Genomic DNA, 19,813 nt, shown 5'->3' on the forward strand with positions numbered 1-19,813 from the left:
CCCCATTTTATGCATATTCACAAAGCATGCTGTCGGCTACTGTCACCTGAACTTAGTGTCCACTTCACAATGTGCAGTACAGTATATGTACATTTTAAAAGTAATCAGCTCTGTAGCATCAGCTTCATCTGGAAACCTCTAAGCTTGGCTTCTCACGGCCACCCAGAGCAGACAGAGCATGTGCAGTGCCACTGACACACAGGAGGTGGCCTAACAAGATCGAAGATGGCAAGTTTCTATGGGCAACTTTATATGTCTACATCATTACTGTTATAGGACTGCTGATTCTTTATACTAATACAGTAAGTTGAGTATATAAAATACAGGCATATTCTTTTTTAGGTTTTAATTCTCCTGTGTATTGCATGTATATTTTTATATATCCTCTCTTTAGACCACACGGGTTCCCTGTGACAGCTGAGAAGCGCAGGAAATTGCGTGTGAGCTCTCACAGCTCAGTTGTTTTTCTCATTTAGCTCTGGCTCCTGTGTACACTACATGCTCAGCTTGTCCCCAATATAAATCCGATCTGATCACCAGTGACGTGAGATATGGCCGCTGTTGAGCTATTCAGAAGGATTCAATTTTGAAAGGAATAAAAAAAAAAAAAAAGTTTCAGATAACCAAATGTTGTCTATGGGAATTTCTCCCCAGTAATCCCATGACGCACTACCATGATCTACATCTGTGATATTAATCATATCGGTGCTGCACCAAACTCTGCAGAGCACGTGTGGTCCAACATGATATATCTGCTGAAACTAGAAAATCATGTCAGCCAGGCCTTGTGCAAGGGGATGTAAATGTCATTATTGAAGGAAGATTTGTTACCTGCTTAGCAAGGACCTTCCTCTTCCCATAAATCAGTGCTGTCCAACTTCTGTGGTACCGAGGGCTGCAATTTTCTCTCAGTTTTGAGCAGTGATCCCCAACCAGTGGCTTGGGTGCAACATGTTCTCACCAACCCCTTGGATGTTGCTCTCACTGCCCCCAAACCAGGTAGTTATTTTTAAATTCCTGACGTTTTGGTTGAATAAAAACAAGATTTCCTACCAAATAAAGCCCCCTGTAAGCTGATAGTGTGCTTAGAGGCTGCCTAATAGCCAATCACAGCCCTTATTTGGCACCTCCATGAACTTTTATGGTGCTTGTGTTGCTCCCCAAGTCTTTTTATATTTGACTGTGGCTCATGAGTAAGAAAGGTTGGGGATTCCTGCCCCATTGGATGGCACATTTAACCATAATATTACCATAATTATTTAAAGCATACACAAAGGTAAGCAGTCACAGCAGCCAGACTGATGGGGGGCTCCAAGGGGTGATGTGGCCCATCAGTTGGGCAGCAGTGTCGTAACAGAATTCCATTGTGTTCTAGAAGAAGATAAACGAGACATCTGCATTCTGTTTTGTTTATTTTTGTGCCCTTTTTTTTTTTTTTTTAGCTCCATGCCTTAAGGTGCCCATACACCTTAGCAGATCTTCAGGTGGGCGATATTGGGAGAGTCCAGGCTAATTCGATCTAGATTTTTAAACCTGCCCGATTTCAGGCCAGATATCGGTCGGGCAGTCCCGTCTGAAGTGCCCATACACAGGCCGATTAGCTGCCGAATCGGTCTAAGGGACTGATATCGGCAGCTAGAATCGGCCCGTGTATGGGGACCTTTACCTCTTGTCTGCCTTCCTGAAGCTTAGTACAGGTATGGGATCCTTTATGTGGAAACCCGTTATCCAGAAAGCTCAGAATTAAGAAAAGCCTGTCTCCCACAGACTCCATTTTAATCAAATAATTCCGAAGGTATAATTGATCCTTATTGGATGCAAAACAATCCTATTGGGTTTAATTAACGTTTTATTGATTTTTTAGTAGACTTAAGGTATGGAGATCCAAATTACGGAAAGACCCTTGGTCACGAGCATTCTGCATAATGGATCCTATACCTGTACTAGTAGATTTCATTCATTTTCTGAAATACTCACTGTGCCTCCCTAATGAGTCACGTGCACAGTGTAGGAAACTTGCCAGAAGTCAGTGGTGTAACTTTGCCCCGTCCCCCAGGCAAAATCACCGGTTACCTGCAATGTAAAGGGGCCCCTTCATTTTGCGTCAGTATGGTAAGAAAAAATGGCCAACTTTGTCCTTGTGGAAAGTAAATTAGCCTGAAGGATGAGCGTAACCCATTTGTGCTGCTCTGTGTCAGTATGATACACAAATAGAACACATGTGTTGAAATGTCTATTTATTTACACTGGCTTGTTCTTTCCTGTTGTCTCCTTCGGCACCAAGAATAACCAAAGCAGTCTCCAAGTCTGCTGTAATATTGCCGGCTTTTCAGAGTATTTTCAGGCTTTTATAGGCGTGATCGGCTTGTGTGTGAGAAATAGAAAGCACATGGTGTCAGTACCATATGTGCTGTGCTTACAATAATGCTCTTGAGATGCTTATATGCAGTTTGCTTTAACATTCCTCAGTAAGTCCTGCTACTTTGTTTCTTAAAGGGACATTTTTTTGTCCTTGCGCTGCTTAGATATTGCCAAATGTTGCTGTCCAATTAATATTAAGTATATTGTCTGTGGTGCCTGAGCCTTGCATCAAGCAGGCAATTCACCTCCCAACTGTCCAGATTTTCGGACCATCCCAATTAAACAGCTCAGCCCAAGGATTTTTACTGAAAAGTCCCCCACTTCATCTCCTGCACTGGAAAAGATACAATGTTTCTCAAACTTAATTAAATAAGTAGCTTTTGCCAGAGAGCTCAGAAAACCTAACAAGCTACTCCTGCACTTAGATATAATTGTAACTAATAAGCTAAGTAGGTCTCTTGGGGGAACTGAGACTTGCAGGTTAAAGGGCAATTTCACCCCTTTTTTTTTTTCAAAATAGAAGTGGTATTTAGGGGGTGTGGTTGCAAAAATGGGCATGATCAACAAAATTTGGCAGTGTATGGCCAGCTTTAAGCCCTGCACTCACATTTTAGTCTGTTTCAAGACAAACATCGTACATTCCCTGAAGATGCTGAAAATGTGAACTTGCCATTATTCACAGCTCGACCATAAAACTAAGCAAATGATGCCCGATATTCTCTGTATTGACCTGTGCATGGAATGCACCAATATCATATCCAGTATGTCTAGCTGTCAGCCCACGGCCCATAAAGTGGTACAAGTGAACAGTGACTGTGGTGGACCTTATGGATGAAATTGGGCAAACTTCTCAACCATAAATGTGCATATATGTATACTAATGATGTAATGCACGGTGGTATATGCTGGCCCTTTAAACATAAAGCAACATAATATTCCCCATGCTGTCTCATGTTGATATATATGGATTCAACTGTCAGACTGACTAATGAATGATAAACATGGTGGTTTGCTGCGAGCTTGTTGTCTGGTTACATAGTTTACAGCTAACCTAGAAATACATGGGACGTGCTATTATTTGACTGTCCTTTGCTGTCCTTGATTCCACTGTAACCTACTCAATTATTGCCTGGTTGATTTTTGTCCAGACATGGGTTGGGTAGGCCATGCATAGGCGGGTAAGCTGGCCAGTAGGTTTGAGGGGGCTAAATAAGAAGCTTACATCTGCCTGTGTATGGCTACCATAAACAGATATAGACATCACAATTTCATCCTTTTTTACGTCTATCATAACATTGTCTTTGCAAGCTATGTATAATTTTACATCAAAAGTATTTGCCCGGTGCTTTTACATTACCAATCTGATCTGATCCCCCGTGTCCCTCTATGAGGGGGCTGCTATTTTTGTGCAATGGTAGGCCATTAGCATTAGAAGCTATAACTGACAGGCTGAGAAGGGACTAAAGCAGTCCTATCAGTGAAAAATGATCAGCATTACCTATAGGGAACTTTTAATGTACATTAGTAATTGTAGTTTATTGGTATCAGTATCACTTTAAGGCTAAATTAATTAACTAGGTGTATAGTACAACCCAGCATTCAAGTTCTGGGGGCTTATAGTAGATGAGACCCTGGGTTACGGGTAGCCTTGGTAGTGTAGTGATGTTGTTCCCATGGCACTGAATATTCTCAAAATTGGGCTCAGGGATATGAATGAAATTCAGACTATGCAGACTGGATGGCCTCTTGATTTCATTGTTTTTCTTCAGAAACAGTTGGTTCACTTGCAAATCGCAATTGTGTCCTTAACTGCTTTGGCAACCTAGAGGCTTTAAATAGCTAAGATATAATTAAAAAAAAATAATAAGAAAACATTTTAGGGCTTATGTCATACAGAAGGATTAGTAGCTTGCTAAAAAACTGTTTCCAACGGGGGCATAATTGGCTAACTGCTCCACTGAAAACAGTGATATTATTATCGTTTCTGGTCAACTTTAAGTATCGGTTACTATTCTGTCTGTCATGTAACAATTCTCATAAACTGCAGGAATAAAGGTTTGGGCAGCGTGAGAGGGTTTGGGCAGCATAGGACAGTAAACAATGGAGACAGCACCCCATATGACATCAATAAAGCAAAGTTTGTACATATACTTGTTTATTAGCCCGTAGTGGTCAGTTTCATCTCATTTCCAGTAATACTTTGTCACTCACTAAGGAAAATGTTTACTCCAAATGCAGCCCCGCCAGCAGCTCACTGTGTAGTCGCACAGGCCTCTTCCTTATTGCAATTTACACCGATATTCTGTAAATGACCAAGAAAATTATTTGGAAATTCCCACCGCTGACTTTTTTCACCAAAAATAGCACAACTGTTTAACTTGCTAATAGTGACACTAATGTCCTTTATAGACTTCTAAGATTTAGTGATAGGGAAAAAATAGAAAGTGTGAGCTCATAGGGTTGGCTTCTTAAAGCTCAGCGTGGCTAGTCTTCCATTTGGCTCTTTGGGTTAAACAGAGAACCAGTCAGTAGCATTACCAGCATCTAGTGGCCGTCAGCTGGAGATCTTAAAATACTAATAGAGAATCTCCTTTCAACGAGCTGCAGAATGTTGTCTTAATAAAGAGTATGGTTATTACAAGATGTTCCAGTCCAGATAGGAATGTTAAGATTTCAAGCCATGGGCAGTTACTTGGATTAAAAAGGCCTTGAACTGCTTTCTGTTTTACAGAGTGTTCCAGAGCCCTGACCGCATTACAGCTCTGATCTTCCATTTGTGCTTATATTTTTGTTGAAAAACGGTCAATCTCTTGTCTCTCAGATTACGTTTTTTTTATTTCTTGGATGTAAATGTAAAAAAAAAAAAAACAGTTGTATTCCTAAAATGTATAAAGGTACATTGATATGTTTCTTAAAATTTAAATAATAGGTTTTTACGAAACAAAATAAAGGATATTTGTTTTGTATGTACCGGTATAGGAAGAGTACAATTTGCCCTGAAGGCCAAGTAGGACAAGGGATACCTGCTATATGCACAAGGTTACCATTTACAGTTTAATATACAGTGGTGTGAAAAACTATTTGCCCCCTTCCTGATTTCTTATTCTTTTGCATGTTTGTCACACTTAAATGTTTCTGCTCATCAAAAACCGTTAACTATTAGTCAAAGTAACATAATTGAACACAAAATGCAGTTTTTAAATGAAGGTTTACGTTATTAAGGGAGAAAAAAAACTCCAAATCTACATGGCCCTGTGTGAAAAAGTGATTGCCCCCCCCTTGTTAAAAAATAACTTAACTGTGGTTTATCAATTTCAATTTTCAATTTCAATATTAATTTCTGTAGTCACCCCCAGGCCTGATTACTGCCACACCTGTTTCAATCAAGAAATCACTTAAATAGGAGCTACCTGACACAGAGAAGTAGACCAAAAGCACCTCAAAAGCTAGACATCATGCCAAGATCCAAAGAAATTCAGGAACAAATGAGAAAAAAAGTAATTGAGATCTATCAGTCTGGTAAAGGTTATAAAGCCATTTCTAAAGCTTTGGGACTCCAGCGAACCACAGTGAGAGCCATTATCCACAAATGGCAAAAACATGGAACAGTGGTGAACCTTCCCAGGAGTGGCCGGCCGACCAAAATTACCCCAAGAGCGCAGAGACAACTCATCCGAGAGGCCACAAAAGACCCCAGGACAACATCTAAAGAACTGCAGGCCTCACTTGCCTCAATTAAGGTCAGTGTTCACGACTCCACCATAAGAAAGAGACTGGGCAAAAACGGCCTGCATGGCAGATTTCCAAGGCGCAAACCACTTTTAAGCAAAAAGAACATTATGGCTCGTCTCAATTTTGCTAAAAAACATCTCAATGATTGCCAAGACTTTTGAGAAAATACCTTGTGGACCGACGAGACAAAAGTTGAACTTTTTGGAAGGTGCGTGTCCCGTTACATCTGGCGTAAAAGTAACACAGCATTTCAGAAAAAGAACATCATACCAACAGTAAAATATGGTGGTGGTAGTGTGATGGTCTGGGGTTGTTTTGCTGCTTCAGGACCTGGAAGGCTTGCTGTGATAGATGGAACCATGAATTCTACTGTCTACCAAAAAATCCTGAAGGAGAATGTCCGGCCATCTGTTCGTCAACTCAAGCTGAAGCGATCTTGGGTGCTGCAGCAGGACAATGACCCAAAACACACCAGCAAATCCACCTCTGAATGGCTGAAGAAAAACAAAATGAAGACTTTGGAGTGGCCTAGTCAAAGTCCTGACCTGAATCCTATTGAGATGTTGTGGCATGACCTTAAAAAGGCGGTTCATGCTAGAAAACCCTCAAATAAAGCTGAATTACAACAATTCTGCAAAGATGAGTGGGCCAAAATTCCTCCAGAGCGCTGTAAAAGACTCGTTGCAAGTTATCGCAAACGCTTGATTGCAGTTATTGCTGCTAAGGGTGGCCCAACCAGTTATTAGGTTCAGGGGGCAATTACTTTTTCACACAGGGCCATGTAGGTTTGGATTTTTTTTCTCCCTAAATAATAAAAACCCTCATTTAAAAACTGCATTTTGTGTTTACTTGTGTTACTTTGACTAATAGTTAAATGTGTTTGATGAGCAGAAACATTTAAGTGTGACAAACATGCAAAAGAATAAGAAATCAGGAAGGGGGCAAATAGTTTTTCACACCACTGTAGGCTTAAACCAAGCACATTTCATTACGTTTTCACAAAAGTGTTTAGAGGAGCTTTGAGGAATCAGATTAAGGCCAGACTGAACATCTGTGAAGCATCTGCCACCCTACTGCCTTATAAGCCACTAAAATATTTAATTAGCAAGAGTCACTGTCAGTTGTTTGTGTTTCTTATTATGTAGGACACTGGCTGTCTGACTTCAAGCTCCCCTTTGAAAGACAAACTATGGTCAGGCCCCCCCGCCCTTAGCCAGTAATAAGGGTACCGATATTAAAAAAAAAAAAAAAAAATATTGAGGTATCAACCATTCAGCCTAATTAGTTTTCTCCCTAAATCTGACCTTCAAGCTGGTGTTTGAGGCTTGAAGAGCATTTTCCCATTGCCCTTGATACTGAACCGCACTGCTGTGAGCCCACCCAGGGGAGCCAGCCTCACAATTTGGGAACCACTGGTTTTATATTTTATTTTGAAATTTCACATAGGGCTAGCCATATTCTTCATTTCCCAGGGTGCCACAGCCATGTTACCTGTGCTCTGATAAACTTCAGTCACACTTTACTGCTGAGCTGCAAGTTGGAGTGATATTCCCCCCCCCCCCCTCCAGCAGCCGATCAGCAGAACAATGGGAAGGGAGCAAGATAGCAGCTCCCAGTAGGTATCAGAATAGCACTCAATAGTAAGAAATCCAAGTCCGGCTTGGGACTCCTCCAGTTACATGGGAGTAAGAGAAAACAATAGGTTAGCTGAAAGCAGTTCTAATGTGTAGCGCTGGCTCCTTCTGAAAGCTCAGACTCAGGCACAATGCACTGAGATGGCGCCTACACACCAATATTACAGCTAAAAATGCATTTGTTGGTTCAAGAATAAAATGTCAAATTCGAGTGAATTATTTGCTGTGTAAACAGTGTAATTTAGAAATAACAATCGTGACAGAATCCCTTTAAGTTAGAGTTCATCTACAGTATTGACTTCCCATGGATATTTTTATATTCACCTATTTTCCAATAGTCCAGTAGATGGTTTTTGTTGACTGATGCAAATATCGTCAGGCTGATGGGCAGCAACCTTTGCTTGGGAGAACTTGCAAAACAGTTGCTTGAGCTGTGACATATTAACTTTTATTAGCACCATTCGTTTTTCTCACTGCAAAAGTTTTTCTAGTAAACAGTCATTATAAGATGTGGTTATTTCTTTGAATATAGGAAGGAGCAAACTCGTTGCTAAATGACTCATGTTAAATTTGGCGTTAAAAGGTGCATACGAAGCAGCAGGTGTTTGACTCTGTGAGACTTTCCAACACCGGAGGTTTTTTTTTTTTTTTTTTAAACCCCACGGGTCAAGTCTGCAGACACAAAATCAGGCCTTTAGTGTTTATGAGGCCTTAGAGAAGAGCAGTATGTATGTTTTGCTGCTCATGGACACATATGTTTCATGAGAACTAAAGCTTAACAAAGGACTAAGCTAGAAATGCTTACAGGTTATTTACACATTATGTTTTAGCTTATTTATTGGCTAAGGGTGACCACAGCCCTTTTACTGTGATGATCTGTGCCCCAGAAGATGACACCAGAGGTTCCCTATCATCTTTGTTTGCTGATTCACAGCACATATTTGGGGCTGCTGTCAGTTGCTTGACCTTAGGGACCAACTACATACAGAATATTTAGACTTTACAATGTTATAATACACTAGTACAGTTGCTTACCGACCCCTTGGATGTTGCTCTCAGTGCCCCCAAACACAGTGTAATAAATAGGTCCCTGAGTGTTCACTGCTGAAAGTTGGCCATACCTTTCTTTTTCCCACAACCGCCCACGGGGGCTTAGATTCAACACCCATGGAGTTCAGGCTTCTTTTGACAACATCAGTTTGAGCATTGTATAAGTGTAACATGTGGAAAAGTTTACATGTATAAATGCATATTAAATGACTTGCAAAGCAACAGTGTCACCTGTTACGCAAGAGGTTAATCCATCTTAGAAAAGCTCAAGCTCTCTGTTTTCTTAGCCATTAAGGAGCCAACGTGCTCTGGCTGCAACAGGAAAAATAACACCCCCGTGTTTGGACAAGCTCCGTGTCCTTGACACAGTCTAAAAATTTTGACGTCACATTTAGGTCACCAACACGGCTCCCTTGCAGTCTATTACGTTTGTTTGCCTGGCTGTGAGTTAGCGATTTGGCTTTGGAAGTAGCCACTGCTGCTTCACATTCAGTTCCCAAATCCATTAAAGGCCTAATTTGTATTTGTGTGTAGAGTTAGGCTGATGGTAGGGGATGTATGCCCCTTGCTACATGTGTCTAGGGTGGAACAGATAAAGTCCATTACTGGACTTAACTAAGTAACTTACGGGGTTAGCTGCATAGTTTGGGCCCAGGGAATTTTTGTGCATATGATTTATACGTAAACTATTAGCCACAAGAACACTAGGAAGGTTCTAGTGTTATTCTGTTTCAGAATAGTGCCTAAAAAGGGTTATTTCTCTATATTTTGCTTTAGTTTGTGGTTTTTTTCTGTATATTTACTTTTGTTCTCTTTCAGCATTATGTCATCTTTAACTTTATTGGATAAACTTTTGATATGAAACATAAAAGTGATAAGTGATCTGATTCATCTTTTGCATTTTAATTAAATGTAATTATTTCCTTTTTCTCTGTGATAATAAAACAGTTCCTTGTACTTGATGATAATCACTGCATTAATCCATATTGTTTGCGACACAGTTCTATTGGATTTATTTAATGTTTACATGTTTTTTTTCAGTAGACTAAGGGAGGTGACAGACAGGGAGATTAGTCGCCCTGCGACAAATCTTCATTGCCACGGGTGACTAATCTCCCCGCAATGCCATCCCACCGGCTAGAATGTAAATCGCCGGTGGGATGGCATACGCGTCACTGCGATTTCCGGAAGTCGCCCGAAGTTTACTCTTTAGCTGTGTCATTCTCATTTCTAATTGGTCAGTTAGCCAATGTTACATTCCACGTATGTGAGGCTTTGGGTTTTTTTGTTAAATGACCCAGAGGGTTTGAACAGATGGAAGTCGCTGTATGTTTCTGGCCATACTAACAACATGTTGTTGGCATTAATAATATCAAATTCAGAAAGAAAGATTTAGATACTGCTTTAAGCATCATTAATCCAATGTTCTGTTAAAGACAATAAACATTTTGGCTTAGGGTAGTGTAAAACATTGACGTTGGAGTTTGTGAATTGGTGCCATAAACATTCTACTCCTTAGCCCCCTCGCATTGCATTCAGCCACTATAACTATTATTTGGTTGCTGTTGGTTACTGCCCGAAAATGGCCTTGTGTTACCACATAACTCCCATGGGCATTGCTATCTGTCAAGTTCTGGTGCTTTTATTTTACCCTAATAGTAATTCAAGTGTGTGTGCAGTTTTTAGATTTCTGTTTTTCTTTAAAGTGTTACTAGAAGGCTGGTTTGAAGAAGAGGCAGGGATATGAATAGAAGAGAGGGCTTGCATACAATAAAACTGCAGATTCACAAAGCAATGGCTTTGGCTGGCGGGGTGACTGGAAAGAGTCAGAAGAGGAAAGTAAATAGTTCAACTGTAAAAATAAATAATTAAAACAAACATATACGAAAAGTTGACTCAAAGGTGAACCACCCCTTTGCAAACTGGTATGGGACATATTATACACAATGCTCGGGGCTTGAGGTTTCCTTCTGTAATTAGGATCTGCATACCTTAAGTCTACTAAAAATCATATAAACATTATTTAAGCCCAATAGAATTGTTTTGACTCCAGTAAGGATTACATTTATCTTAGTTGGGATCAAGTACAGGTACTGTTTTATTATTACAGAGAAAAGGGAATCATTTAACCATTAAATAAACCCAATAGGACTGTTCTGCCCCAATAAGGGGTAATTATATCTTAGTTGGGATCAAGTACAGGTACTGTTTTATTATTTCAGAGAAAAGGAAATCATTTAACCATTAAATAAACCCAATAGGGCTGTTCTGCCCCCAATAAGGATTAATTATATCTTAGTTGGGATCAAGTACAGGTACTGTTTTATTATTACAGGGAAAAGGGAATCATTTAACCATTAAATAAACCCAATAGGGCTGTTCTGCCCCAATAAGGGGTAATTATATCTTAGTTGGGATCAAGTACAGGTACTGTTTTATTGTTACAGAGAGAATGCAAATCATATTAAAATTTGAATTATTTGATTAAAATGGAGTCTATGGGAGATGGCCTTCCTGTAATTCAAAACTCTCTGAATAACAGGTTTCCAGATAACCAATGGCATACCTGTATATGCTATTTTACTGTGCAGCTAACATTACTCTAGGGACGCACAGCCCCCCGGCACGTCAAGTTTGTTCTTTGAACTCGGATGTCCTGTTGTGCTGATGGAACAGACTGCCTACGGTCTGTGGGGCGGCAGCATTAGGGGCAGATAAAGCTGGTGAATATTTGACAAAAAATGCCGTCATCTGCTGTGTATTAGGGTCGAAACAGGTCAGTTACCCATCGGGTTTGAGCAGGTTAGGGTTGGACACGTCAGCAGATAGATTCGGCTAATGATTGTTTGGGCCCAAGTATGCTTGAAAATTCTTCAGACTTCTAGTGTTACAATAACTGTTATTTGCTGTTATTGAAATTCTTTAATTAAAACTACGTGCTGAGTTAAATAATGATTCGGTGGCAGCTTAGTCATTTCTGTTGTTCTGCCTTCATCGCTGCTAAGAATACCATTTCCATATAGCATTTGGCTTGGGATTGCCATGTTATGCACAAACAGCGCGTGCAAGGTGAGAATGCACTCGTTCTTCTGCTGCTTATCTTTTTTTTTTTATATATATATATATATATATAATGTTGCTTTTGCCTCCTTAGTTTTGAGTGCCAAAACAAACAAATGCTCAGAGGAAAAAATGGGCTTTGGACTTTTAAAGGGAAACAGTCACCCTAAGAAATAATTCCAAATTATTTTGTCAAGCAAAATAAACTTTACTTACATTATATAAATTATATAAACCTTGTTTCCTTTAGTCTTGGAATTACACAATCACAGCAAGCAGGCAGACACCATTTTGTAAACACTGTTATTAAGACAAGCTTTGTATAATCCCAAAATCTTGTTTATACACCAGAATGGAGGACCTGATGCCCATGCTCAGGCACAATATATACACACTCATAGACCGAGGAGGGGAGGGAGTGACATCTAGGAAGTGCTCAATGGAAAGTGAAAGTAATTGCATGCCCCTCCTCTATGCCTGAGGCATAGAGGTGGGAAAAGCAATATATGTGTGACAGCTGGAATTTTTAAATGCCTCTATAACGGGTATGGGTGTTTTGTGCAATGGTAGTCCCTTAGTCCATTTTTGTGCAATGGTAGTCCCTTAGCTCTAGAAGCTATAACTGACAGGCAGAGAAGGGACAGTCAGGTTGGCAATTTCAAGTAACAAATGCTTAAAAAAGCAGCGAAAAATTATCAAGAAGACCTATAGGTAACTTTTACATTCACATTTTGAAGAGTAGTTTTTTAGTGTCAGTATCACTTAAAGGGAAAATTAAATGTATCCAAATAAATAAATCTACTTAGTTTGATATATGAGTGTCTCCTACCGAAACCCCCCCAAATTCCATAAGAAATAAGAAAAACCTACACAAATACTCAAGTTCACCCCATTGCTTATATTTCACAGCAGCCATATTGGCTTCCCTAGCCTCATTCCCTTCTTGCTACGAGGGGCAGCAATGTAAGTTTCTTTGTACCCGCGTTGACCATGTAAATAAACTGCCCAGCACCCTTAGGGCTACAGCTGCATAGGCTGTACATTGGCCCCTTTATATTTAGCCTGCTGTTCATTTGATCTGTGCTGCAAGTAAAGCTTACAAACAGGCTAAATTTAGCCACAGGGCCTCACAGAAGGGGCTGAGATTGGTAAACAAAGATTAGGTTTTATGTGGCAGCCTGCTGTCATGTATTTAGCCATGTTTGTGTCACTTTGTATCCCTAAAGCCAGCAGGGATTGCAAGTTTACCTGCAGAATTCCACGTAAAACACTAAAGGTCCCCATACACGGGCTGATTCTAGCTGACAATATCTGTCCCTTAGACCGATTCGGCAGCTAATCGGCCCGTGCATGGGCACTACCGACGGGCCTGGCCTGAAATCGGCATGTTGATATGGTCCCCTAACCGACTTTGCCTATACCTGTTGTTATAATTCGATTGTTTGGCCCCAGGGACAAATGATCGAATTAGCCTGGATTCTCCCGATATCGCCCACCCGTAGGTGGGGGATATCGGGAGAAGATCCACTCGCTTGGCGACATCGCCAACAAGCAGATCTGAAGGTGTATGGGCACCTTAATGTGTCACTTAGGGCCCAGACAGACTGGGCACTTTATTAACCATAGAAAAAAAACCTCCTTTTCCCGCAGGGCATAAATCACCCAAAATACCTGCCACATCCATTGAAACGCCAAATATAAAATCAGGAAATCCTCTTTTTTGTGCAATTACCCAGGAACGACGCATATAAACACTTTGTGCTGTGTTGCCTGATTATCTTAAAAACATGAAACTTCATTGGCACATTGATTCAGTTCTTGTCTGACAGGCCTCCATAAACCCCAGTGTATGATCTTATTGTTTGCCCCAGGGCAGGACTCACTGACACGCAGCGATTGGGCAATAGCTGATTGCCGCGTCATAGCCCTGCCCCACTGGTTGGGGATCTAGCACATATTTTAAGACTAAACACTTTTAATTACTTGTTAGTTTGGGTGTATATTGAGTCATAAGTAGAAAACCAGCCACAAGTACCGTATCTAAAATTAGGGTGATAAGTCATCCACTTGCATTAGCTCAGTAACATTGGGAAGTTTACTGGCGGCGATGGAAGAGTGGTTTTGTGTTGCTTTATTTAAGCATCAGTGTTTTTTTTTGTGGGAAAAGGCTTAATATGTAATTTTGTTATTATTTAATCCAGGTGTTCTTCGTTTCAACTATTCAGCCAATTGCAGCCCTAGGGCAGTTATACATAGGTGTTTTAAACATTTCATGCACGTTTGAGGCTGATTCCACACCAGGCGTATACTTTTGGCAAGCTGAAAAACAATTGCCGAAAATATCCATTATACGCACCATATGTCCCCTACCTGTGCCTGCACCGGCATGAATGACATACGCTTGGGTGCAGGCACAGGTAGGGGTGTATGGCGATATTTTCCGCTTGGCGAAAATATACACTATGGAGCAAATTTATTAAAGTACGACAGGTACAAAGTACATAAAATTCATATTTGGTCGTACTGTTCATATTTTCTGTGACTTTCTCGTACTTTGCGGCAAAATCGTATTGCCGCGCCGAGTATGAAAGTTTTGGATTCATTCAAGCTTCGGTATCCTGATTTCCTTTGGCCAGGTTGGAGCTGCAGAGTGCCATTGAGCCCTATGGGAGGCTTTCCTTGGGCCAGGGTTGGAGCTGCAGAGTGCCATTGAGCCCTATGGGAGACTTTCCTTGGGCCGGGTTGGAGCTGCAGAGTGCCATTGAGCCCTATGGGAGACTTTCCTTGGGCCGGGTTGGAGCTGCAGAGTGCCATTGAGCCCTATGGGAGACTTTCCTTGGGCCGGGTTGGAGCTGCAGAGTGCCATTGAGCCCTATGGGAGACTTTCCTTGGGCCGGGTTGGAGCTGCAGAGTGCCATTGAGCCCTATGGGAGGCTTTCCTTGGGCCGGGTTGGAGCTGCAGAGTGCCATTGAGTCCTATGGGTGGCTTCCAAAATCATGAACAGAAGGATCAAAGTCAGAAAGGTTTTCTCGACGTTTACGATCGTTTGATACGAAAATTTTGTGACTTTCGGATCGCCAATACAATATTATTGTGACTATTACGATTTTTTTGGAAGCATTTTCATGATATTTTCGATCATCAGAAATGGAAATATCTTATCTAATCCGAATTTTTCCCATTTTGGGATTCAAACTCGTACTTTGATGAATCAGCCCCTATGTGTGGCATCAGCCTGAGACGCAGTTTTGAGAGCACCTCGGCACGCGAACCAGCTGATTTCATCTTATTGTGCCTGGTTGTACAGCATGAGCATTTAGATCAATGGTTTACCTTCATTTTGTTCCGTTGCATATTTTCAGATGCAATATGCAGCATCCAGCTTTTACCAAAATATAAAAATGCATGCTGAATAGAAAAAGACATTTAGCTTTAAACAAAATTAATTTACAGAACCATTTATTCTCATGAATTTATTAAATTAACAATACCCATGTATCGCATGGCAGCGCGATCTCCTAAGTTGCCTCTCGAGGCAACTTCGGTTATTTCCGCAAATCGCAGCGCCGCGTATGCCATCCCACCACCGGTCATATAGGGGAGATTAGTCGCCCACAACAAGGGAGATTTGTCACAGGCGACTAATCTCCCCGTGTGCCAGAGCCCTAAAGGTGGCCATATACGAGCAGATCCGCTCGCTTGGCGATGTCGCCAAGCGAGCGGATCTTCCCCCGATATCCCCACCTACGGGTGGGCGATATCTGGGACCATTTAGGTAAAAAAAATAATAATCCGATCGTTTGGCCCTGGGGGGCCGATCTGCTCTCCCCATACACGGGCTGATTAGCTGCCGAATCGGTCCAAGGGACCGATATCGGCAGCTATAGTCGGCCCGTGTATGGCCACCTTAAGAGGACACTATGATAGCCTACCTCTGACTCACAGGGACCATTTACCCACCTCCCCATACGTCATTCAACCCCCTCCCTTACCTTGTTTAATGCTGAGTTGATGACTTCTGGGATTTAATGACACTTTGCTATCCAGCAAATCAGTCCAGCTCCCTCCATTGAAGGCAAAAGGACTTCTAGGCCAGGGAGGGGTTAAATGACTCTGCCAGCCTAAGGGGGGTGGGGAAATGGTCCTTGTGAGTCAGAGGTATATTATCATGGTGGTATTTGTGCCGCAATGTACTTCCCATGGATAGAGTAGATAGGTAGGAGCCAGTTCAGGATAGAGTGTTTTCTGCTAAATCCAAATTCCCAAGTTATAGCTGGTGTTCTGATACAGAGCGAGGCATGTTAAATTGTAAATCATAATTATGCTGTGTGTGGGTGTTAAATTGGGTTAAACTGGTGCACAGCCAGGGAGCGTAGCACACGCCCTGAACCGACTGGTTGTCACAAGCATTGGTAGCCCAGCGTTGCCCTGGCAAGTACAAGCTTGTGTTTGATTGCTTTGGCCTGCCAGCCGGGAAGATGGACCTTGAACAGCAGCAACACAGGCTTACACCGAGCAAACTCCCCTTATCTGAGTCCTTGCAGTTAAAAAGTGACGTAGAAATGCCAAATCTGTACGGATTCCTCAGGGCTGCAGGCGTTGCAAGGCCTTTATTGCATTGGTCTGTTATTGTTATTTATTTATTTTTTAAACCTTACATGTTTCTCTAAAAATCCATTGGAAAGTGTTGACTTGCCCACACACAAATTGAATAGTAACAAGTGAATCTGTCCCATTTCTCTTTTGGAAATGGTGAGAATTCACAAAACACACTGAAGTCAAATGGGTGTTTTTTCGTGGCAGCTTTTTCCATGGCGTCCAATTGTATTTATTATTTTTGTGGCTATTGGAGTTTATGGGTGGTTTTTCACAGGAGCCTCTCCCAGCCATACAGTGCAATGAAGGACAGAGGTATAGAAGCAGTGTATAGGGTGTAGAAGAGTGTATAGGGGCCCCAGCTACTATATGATCAGAGTGACAGCTGATTGGGTGTTAAAATTCTGTTGCCCTTAATTAGCATTGCTACAAAGACTTTATAACCGTCATTAAAAGCATCTAGGGAATTTTCAGCTGCTGTTTGTTGTTATTCTCTACCTAAACTTGCTTGCTGGTTGTCTCCGGCAGTGAATGGGTTACGTGGGCTGTTTGTCTGCTTCCTGACTCCCAGCTGCCATGTCCAGCTGTCTGGGCTCTATCACCTGTGCTGCCGTTCAGCTGTCGCTGGCACTCTCGGACCTGCACACAGCATACAAACGGGGAAATTCAATTCCTCGCAGGGGTCATCCCATAACCTTCCTGTAATAACAGAACTTTCTGCTGCCTGAAGGGCTCCTTTCTTTGTTAGTGAAATGTGAAAAAAAGCTATTGTAGCTCAAAGCTTCCTTTTAGGAACCCCCACCCCCCTCCAATTTCCCAGCGCCGCAGGGTTTGTGGGTTCACATTTCAAGCCAAATGGGCGGATTTTGTTATCAGGTTGGCTTTGGTTATTGCCACAGGCGAATGACTTGCGCAGGTGACCTAATGGCTAGGGTTACCGGGGGCAGCTTTAATTGGGCCACTAACACAAAGAATCCAAATAATCCAAATTCATTTCACTTGACAGTCGAGTGATTCAGTGCCCGCACATGTAAAAATATTTCCCTTGAAGAATTCATCCTACTTTTGTTCACTCTGCGGTGCCTGCAGCCATAGTTTTGTCCCCAAAAACTCCCTCATTTATCGGTTTTGTTTAATGAAACTTTAGATCATGGTTGCAGGCAGATGGCTTACTAACTGAGAGCAAAAACTAAACAAACTCATTTCTAAAAATGGAGCAGAATTTTCCACAACGTGTTTTACATTTTCACTTCCCCGTTTTATAGATGTACTAAGATCTTCAAGCAAGAAGTGCAACCTTTATTTGCTTCCCATGATGTTAAAGGGGTAGTTTGAATTTAAATTAACTCATAGTATGATGAAGACAGCGATATTTGATCTATATTTTTTATTTGTTGAGTTTTTTTAACTCAACATTAGGTTTCCGCTTTGGAATTGCAGCAGCTATCTGGTTGCTAAGGTCCATTTTACCCTAGCAACCAGGCAGTGGTTTGAATAAGAGACTGGAAGATGAATAGGAAAACTGTAAATGTGAATTACCTCTTTAAATGATTTTAAAGTCTTTTATCCCTTAATACCGTTGCTCTTTCATAGTTTATATATATATATCGGTTATGTTTTGTTGTTTCAGAGCTCCAGAGGTCATTTTGGGATTGCCATTTTGTGAAGCCATAGACATGTGGTCCCTGGGCTGTGTGATCGCAGAGTTGTTCCTGGGATGGCCGCTCTACCCGGGAGCACAGGAGTATGACCAAGTAAGTGTACAGCTCGGAGAATATGTCCGTCCAGTTATTTGAATGCCATTGGCTGAATTTAGAGAAAAAAAACATCAATTTGGAACCATTTGTGTATGCATTTAATGAAAGCCGAGATAAACAACGTTTCGGAATATAAATCTTTATATACGCCAGTTATATCTGCGTAACATGAGGGCTGTGGCCAAGCAGCACTAAGCGCTCAAAAGCGCCAATTATAGTATGCAGCAGAAGCATCCCTTTTCAAATACTATATGATAGATGAATAAGAAGCGCACTGGTAAAGTCTGCTTCCAACAAGGCAATGCTGTTTGAAAGGAAATGACTTCTGTATATATAAAGCTGTTGACTCCAAAGCTACTGGGTATCATTCCCTTTTAAAGCAGGCTTGGTGCACATATTGCTCTCTCCTGTGCTTTTGCCTTTATCTCTGAGCCCAGACACACAGTGGGCAGGATCACTCAGTGCTGGGTGGCACTGTCTGCTTACTCCAACGCAGACCATGATAACAGCTCTCATGTTTCCCACTGGATACATACCTCATAACTCAGTGCTTTACAAGCAAATGGACTGAAAAAGTAACAAATTTATTACTTTAATAGTTTAAACTTTAAAGGAAATGTAAATTGGTGTTAGTATAGTTAGTATATTTCACATTATTTTTTTGTTTTACTTTTCAGGATATTACCAGTTTTTTTTTACCCTACTAGTATAATAAATGTAACCCCTCTGATATAATGAATTTAAAGCAACAACACCACTTGCTGTTATTCTGACTGGACACACTGGTCAGTAGGAAAAATGAGGTTAGTGAAAGTTGTTCTGCTTTGAAGTGGCTAAAGAAAAATCAGACTCTTCTCACTAATTTCATTTTCAGCATCAACAGGCCTTTTCATTTGCTTCCATTTTCTGCCAACGGTGTCCATTGGACTTAAATAGCAAGTGGTGCTGTTCTTTCAAAATGATAATATGAGCAGTGTAAAAACTAATCGCTTGACATGAAAGAAGTAACTGGCAGAAGTGCTCAGAAGAGCTGTTCTACATTGATTGTTCTGAGGGTTTACATATCTGGCCAGTGACCCACAGATCCACTACACCTGTACTTAGTATTCCTATGGCTATTGCTGCAGGACTGCGTGTAAAACATCTGTACATAGGTCAGATATTTATGGAGCCAGTACAGTGTTTAGAGAATGTTGAATACTGAATATATCTCTCTCTCTTTTTCTGTCCTTTTCCAGATCAGATATATTTCACAGACACAAGGGTTACCTGGGGATTCGCTAATAAATGCGGGTACAAAAACATCCAGATTCTTTTGTCGCGAGCCGGATGCCCCATACCCCAGCTGGAGGTTAAAAGTAAGTTCCTGCTAGCTGTTCCTTCATGCCCATCTCTGTCTTTGTGCACATCTGTTACATTTACTGTTGCAGCTAGGAGGTAAGTACATTCTACATTTAGACAGCTTTCCTGTTGTTAAAATGTGTTCCCTGGGAAAAGAGACAAAGACTGTTCTCAGAGAATAGTCTATGGTAATTTCTATGGATATGACACATGCTGCTGACACATTTTCATGTTGGGAGCAGGCAGACGCTTGTGTGTGCGAGCCATAATTACAGCAAGGC

General features: G+C 41.3%; 1 protein-coding gene across 2 annotated transcripts in view; it reads left to right on the forward strand.

The window, feature by feature from the left end:
• Positions 1-19,813, forward strand: part of hipk3 (homeodomain interacting protein kinase 3) — a 67,506-nt gene that overhangs the window by 34,817 nt on the left and 12,876 nt on the right. For both annotated transcript variants that reach the window (XM_012961400.2, NM_001079256.1), the window contains exons 3-4: positions 18,065-18,188; positions 19,430-19,549. In XM_012961400.2, the coding sequence (XP_012816854.1) occupies positions 18,065-18,188; positions 19,430-19,549 (244 nt within the window). The remainder of the gene's footprint in view (positions 1-18,064; positions 18,189-19,429; positions 19,550-19,813) is intronic.

Source organism: Xenopus tropicalis, chromosome 4 (genome assembly GCF_000004195.4).
Source record: "Xenopus tropicalis strain Nigerian chromosome 4, UCB_Xtro_10.0, whole genome shotgun sequence".
NCBI lineage: Eukaryota > Metazoa > Chordata > Amphibia > Anura > Pipidae > Xenopus > Xenopus tropicalis.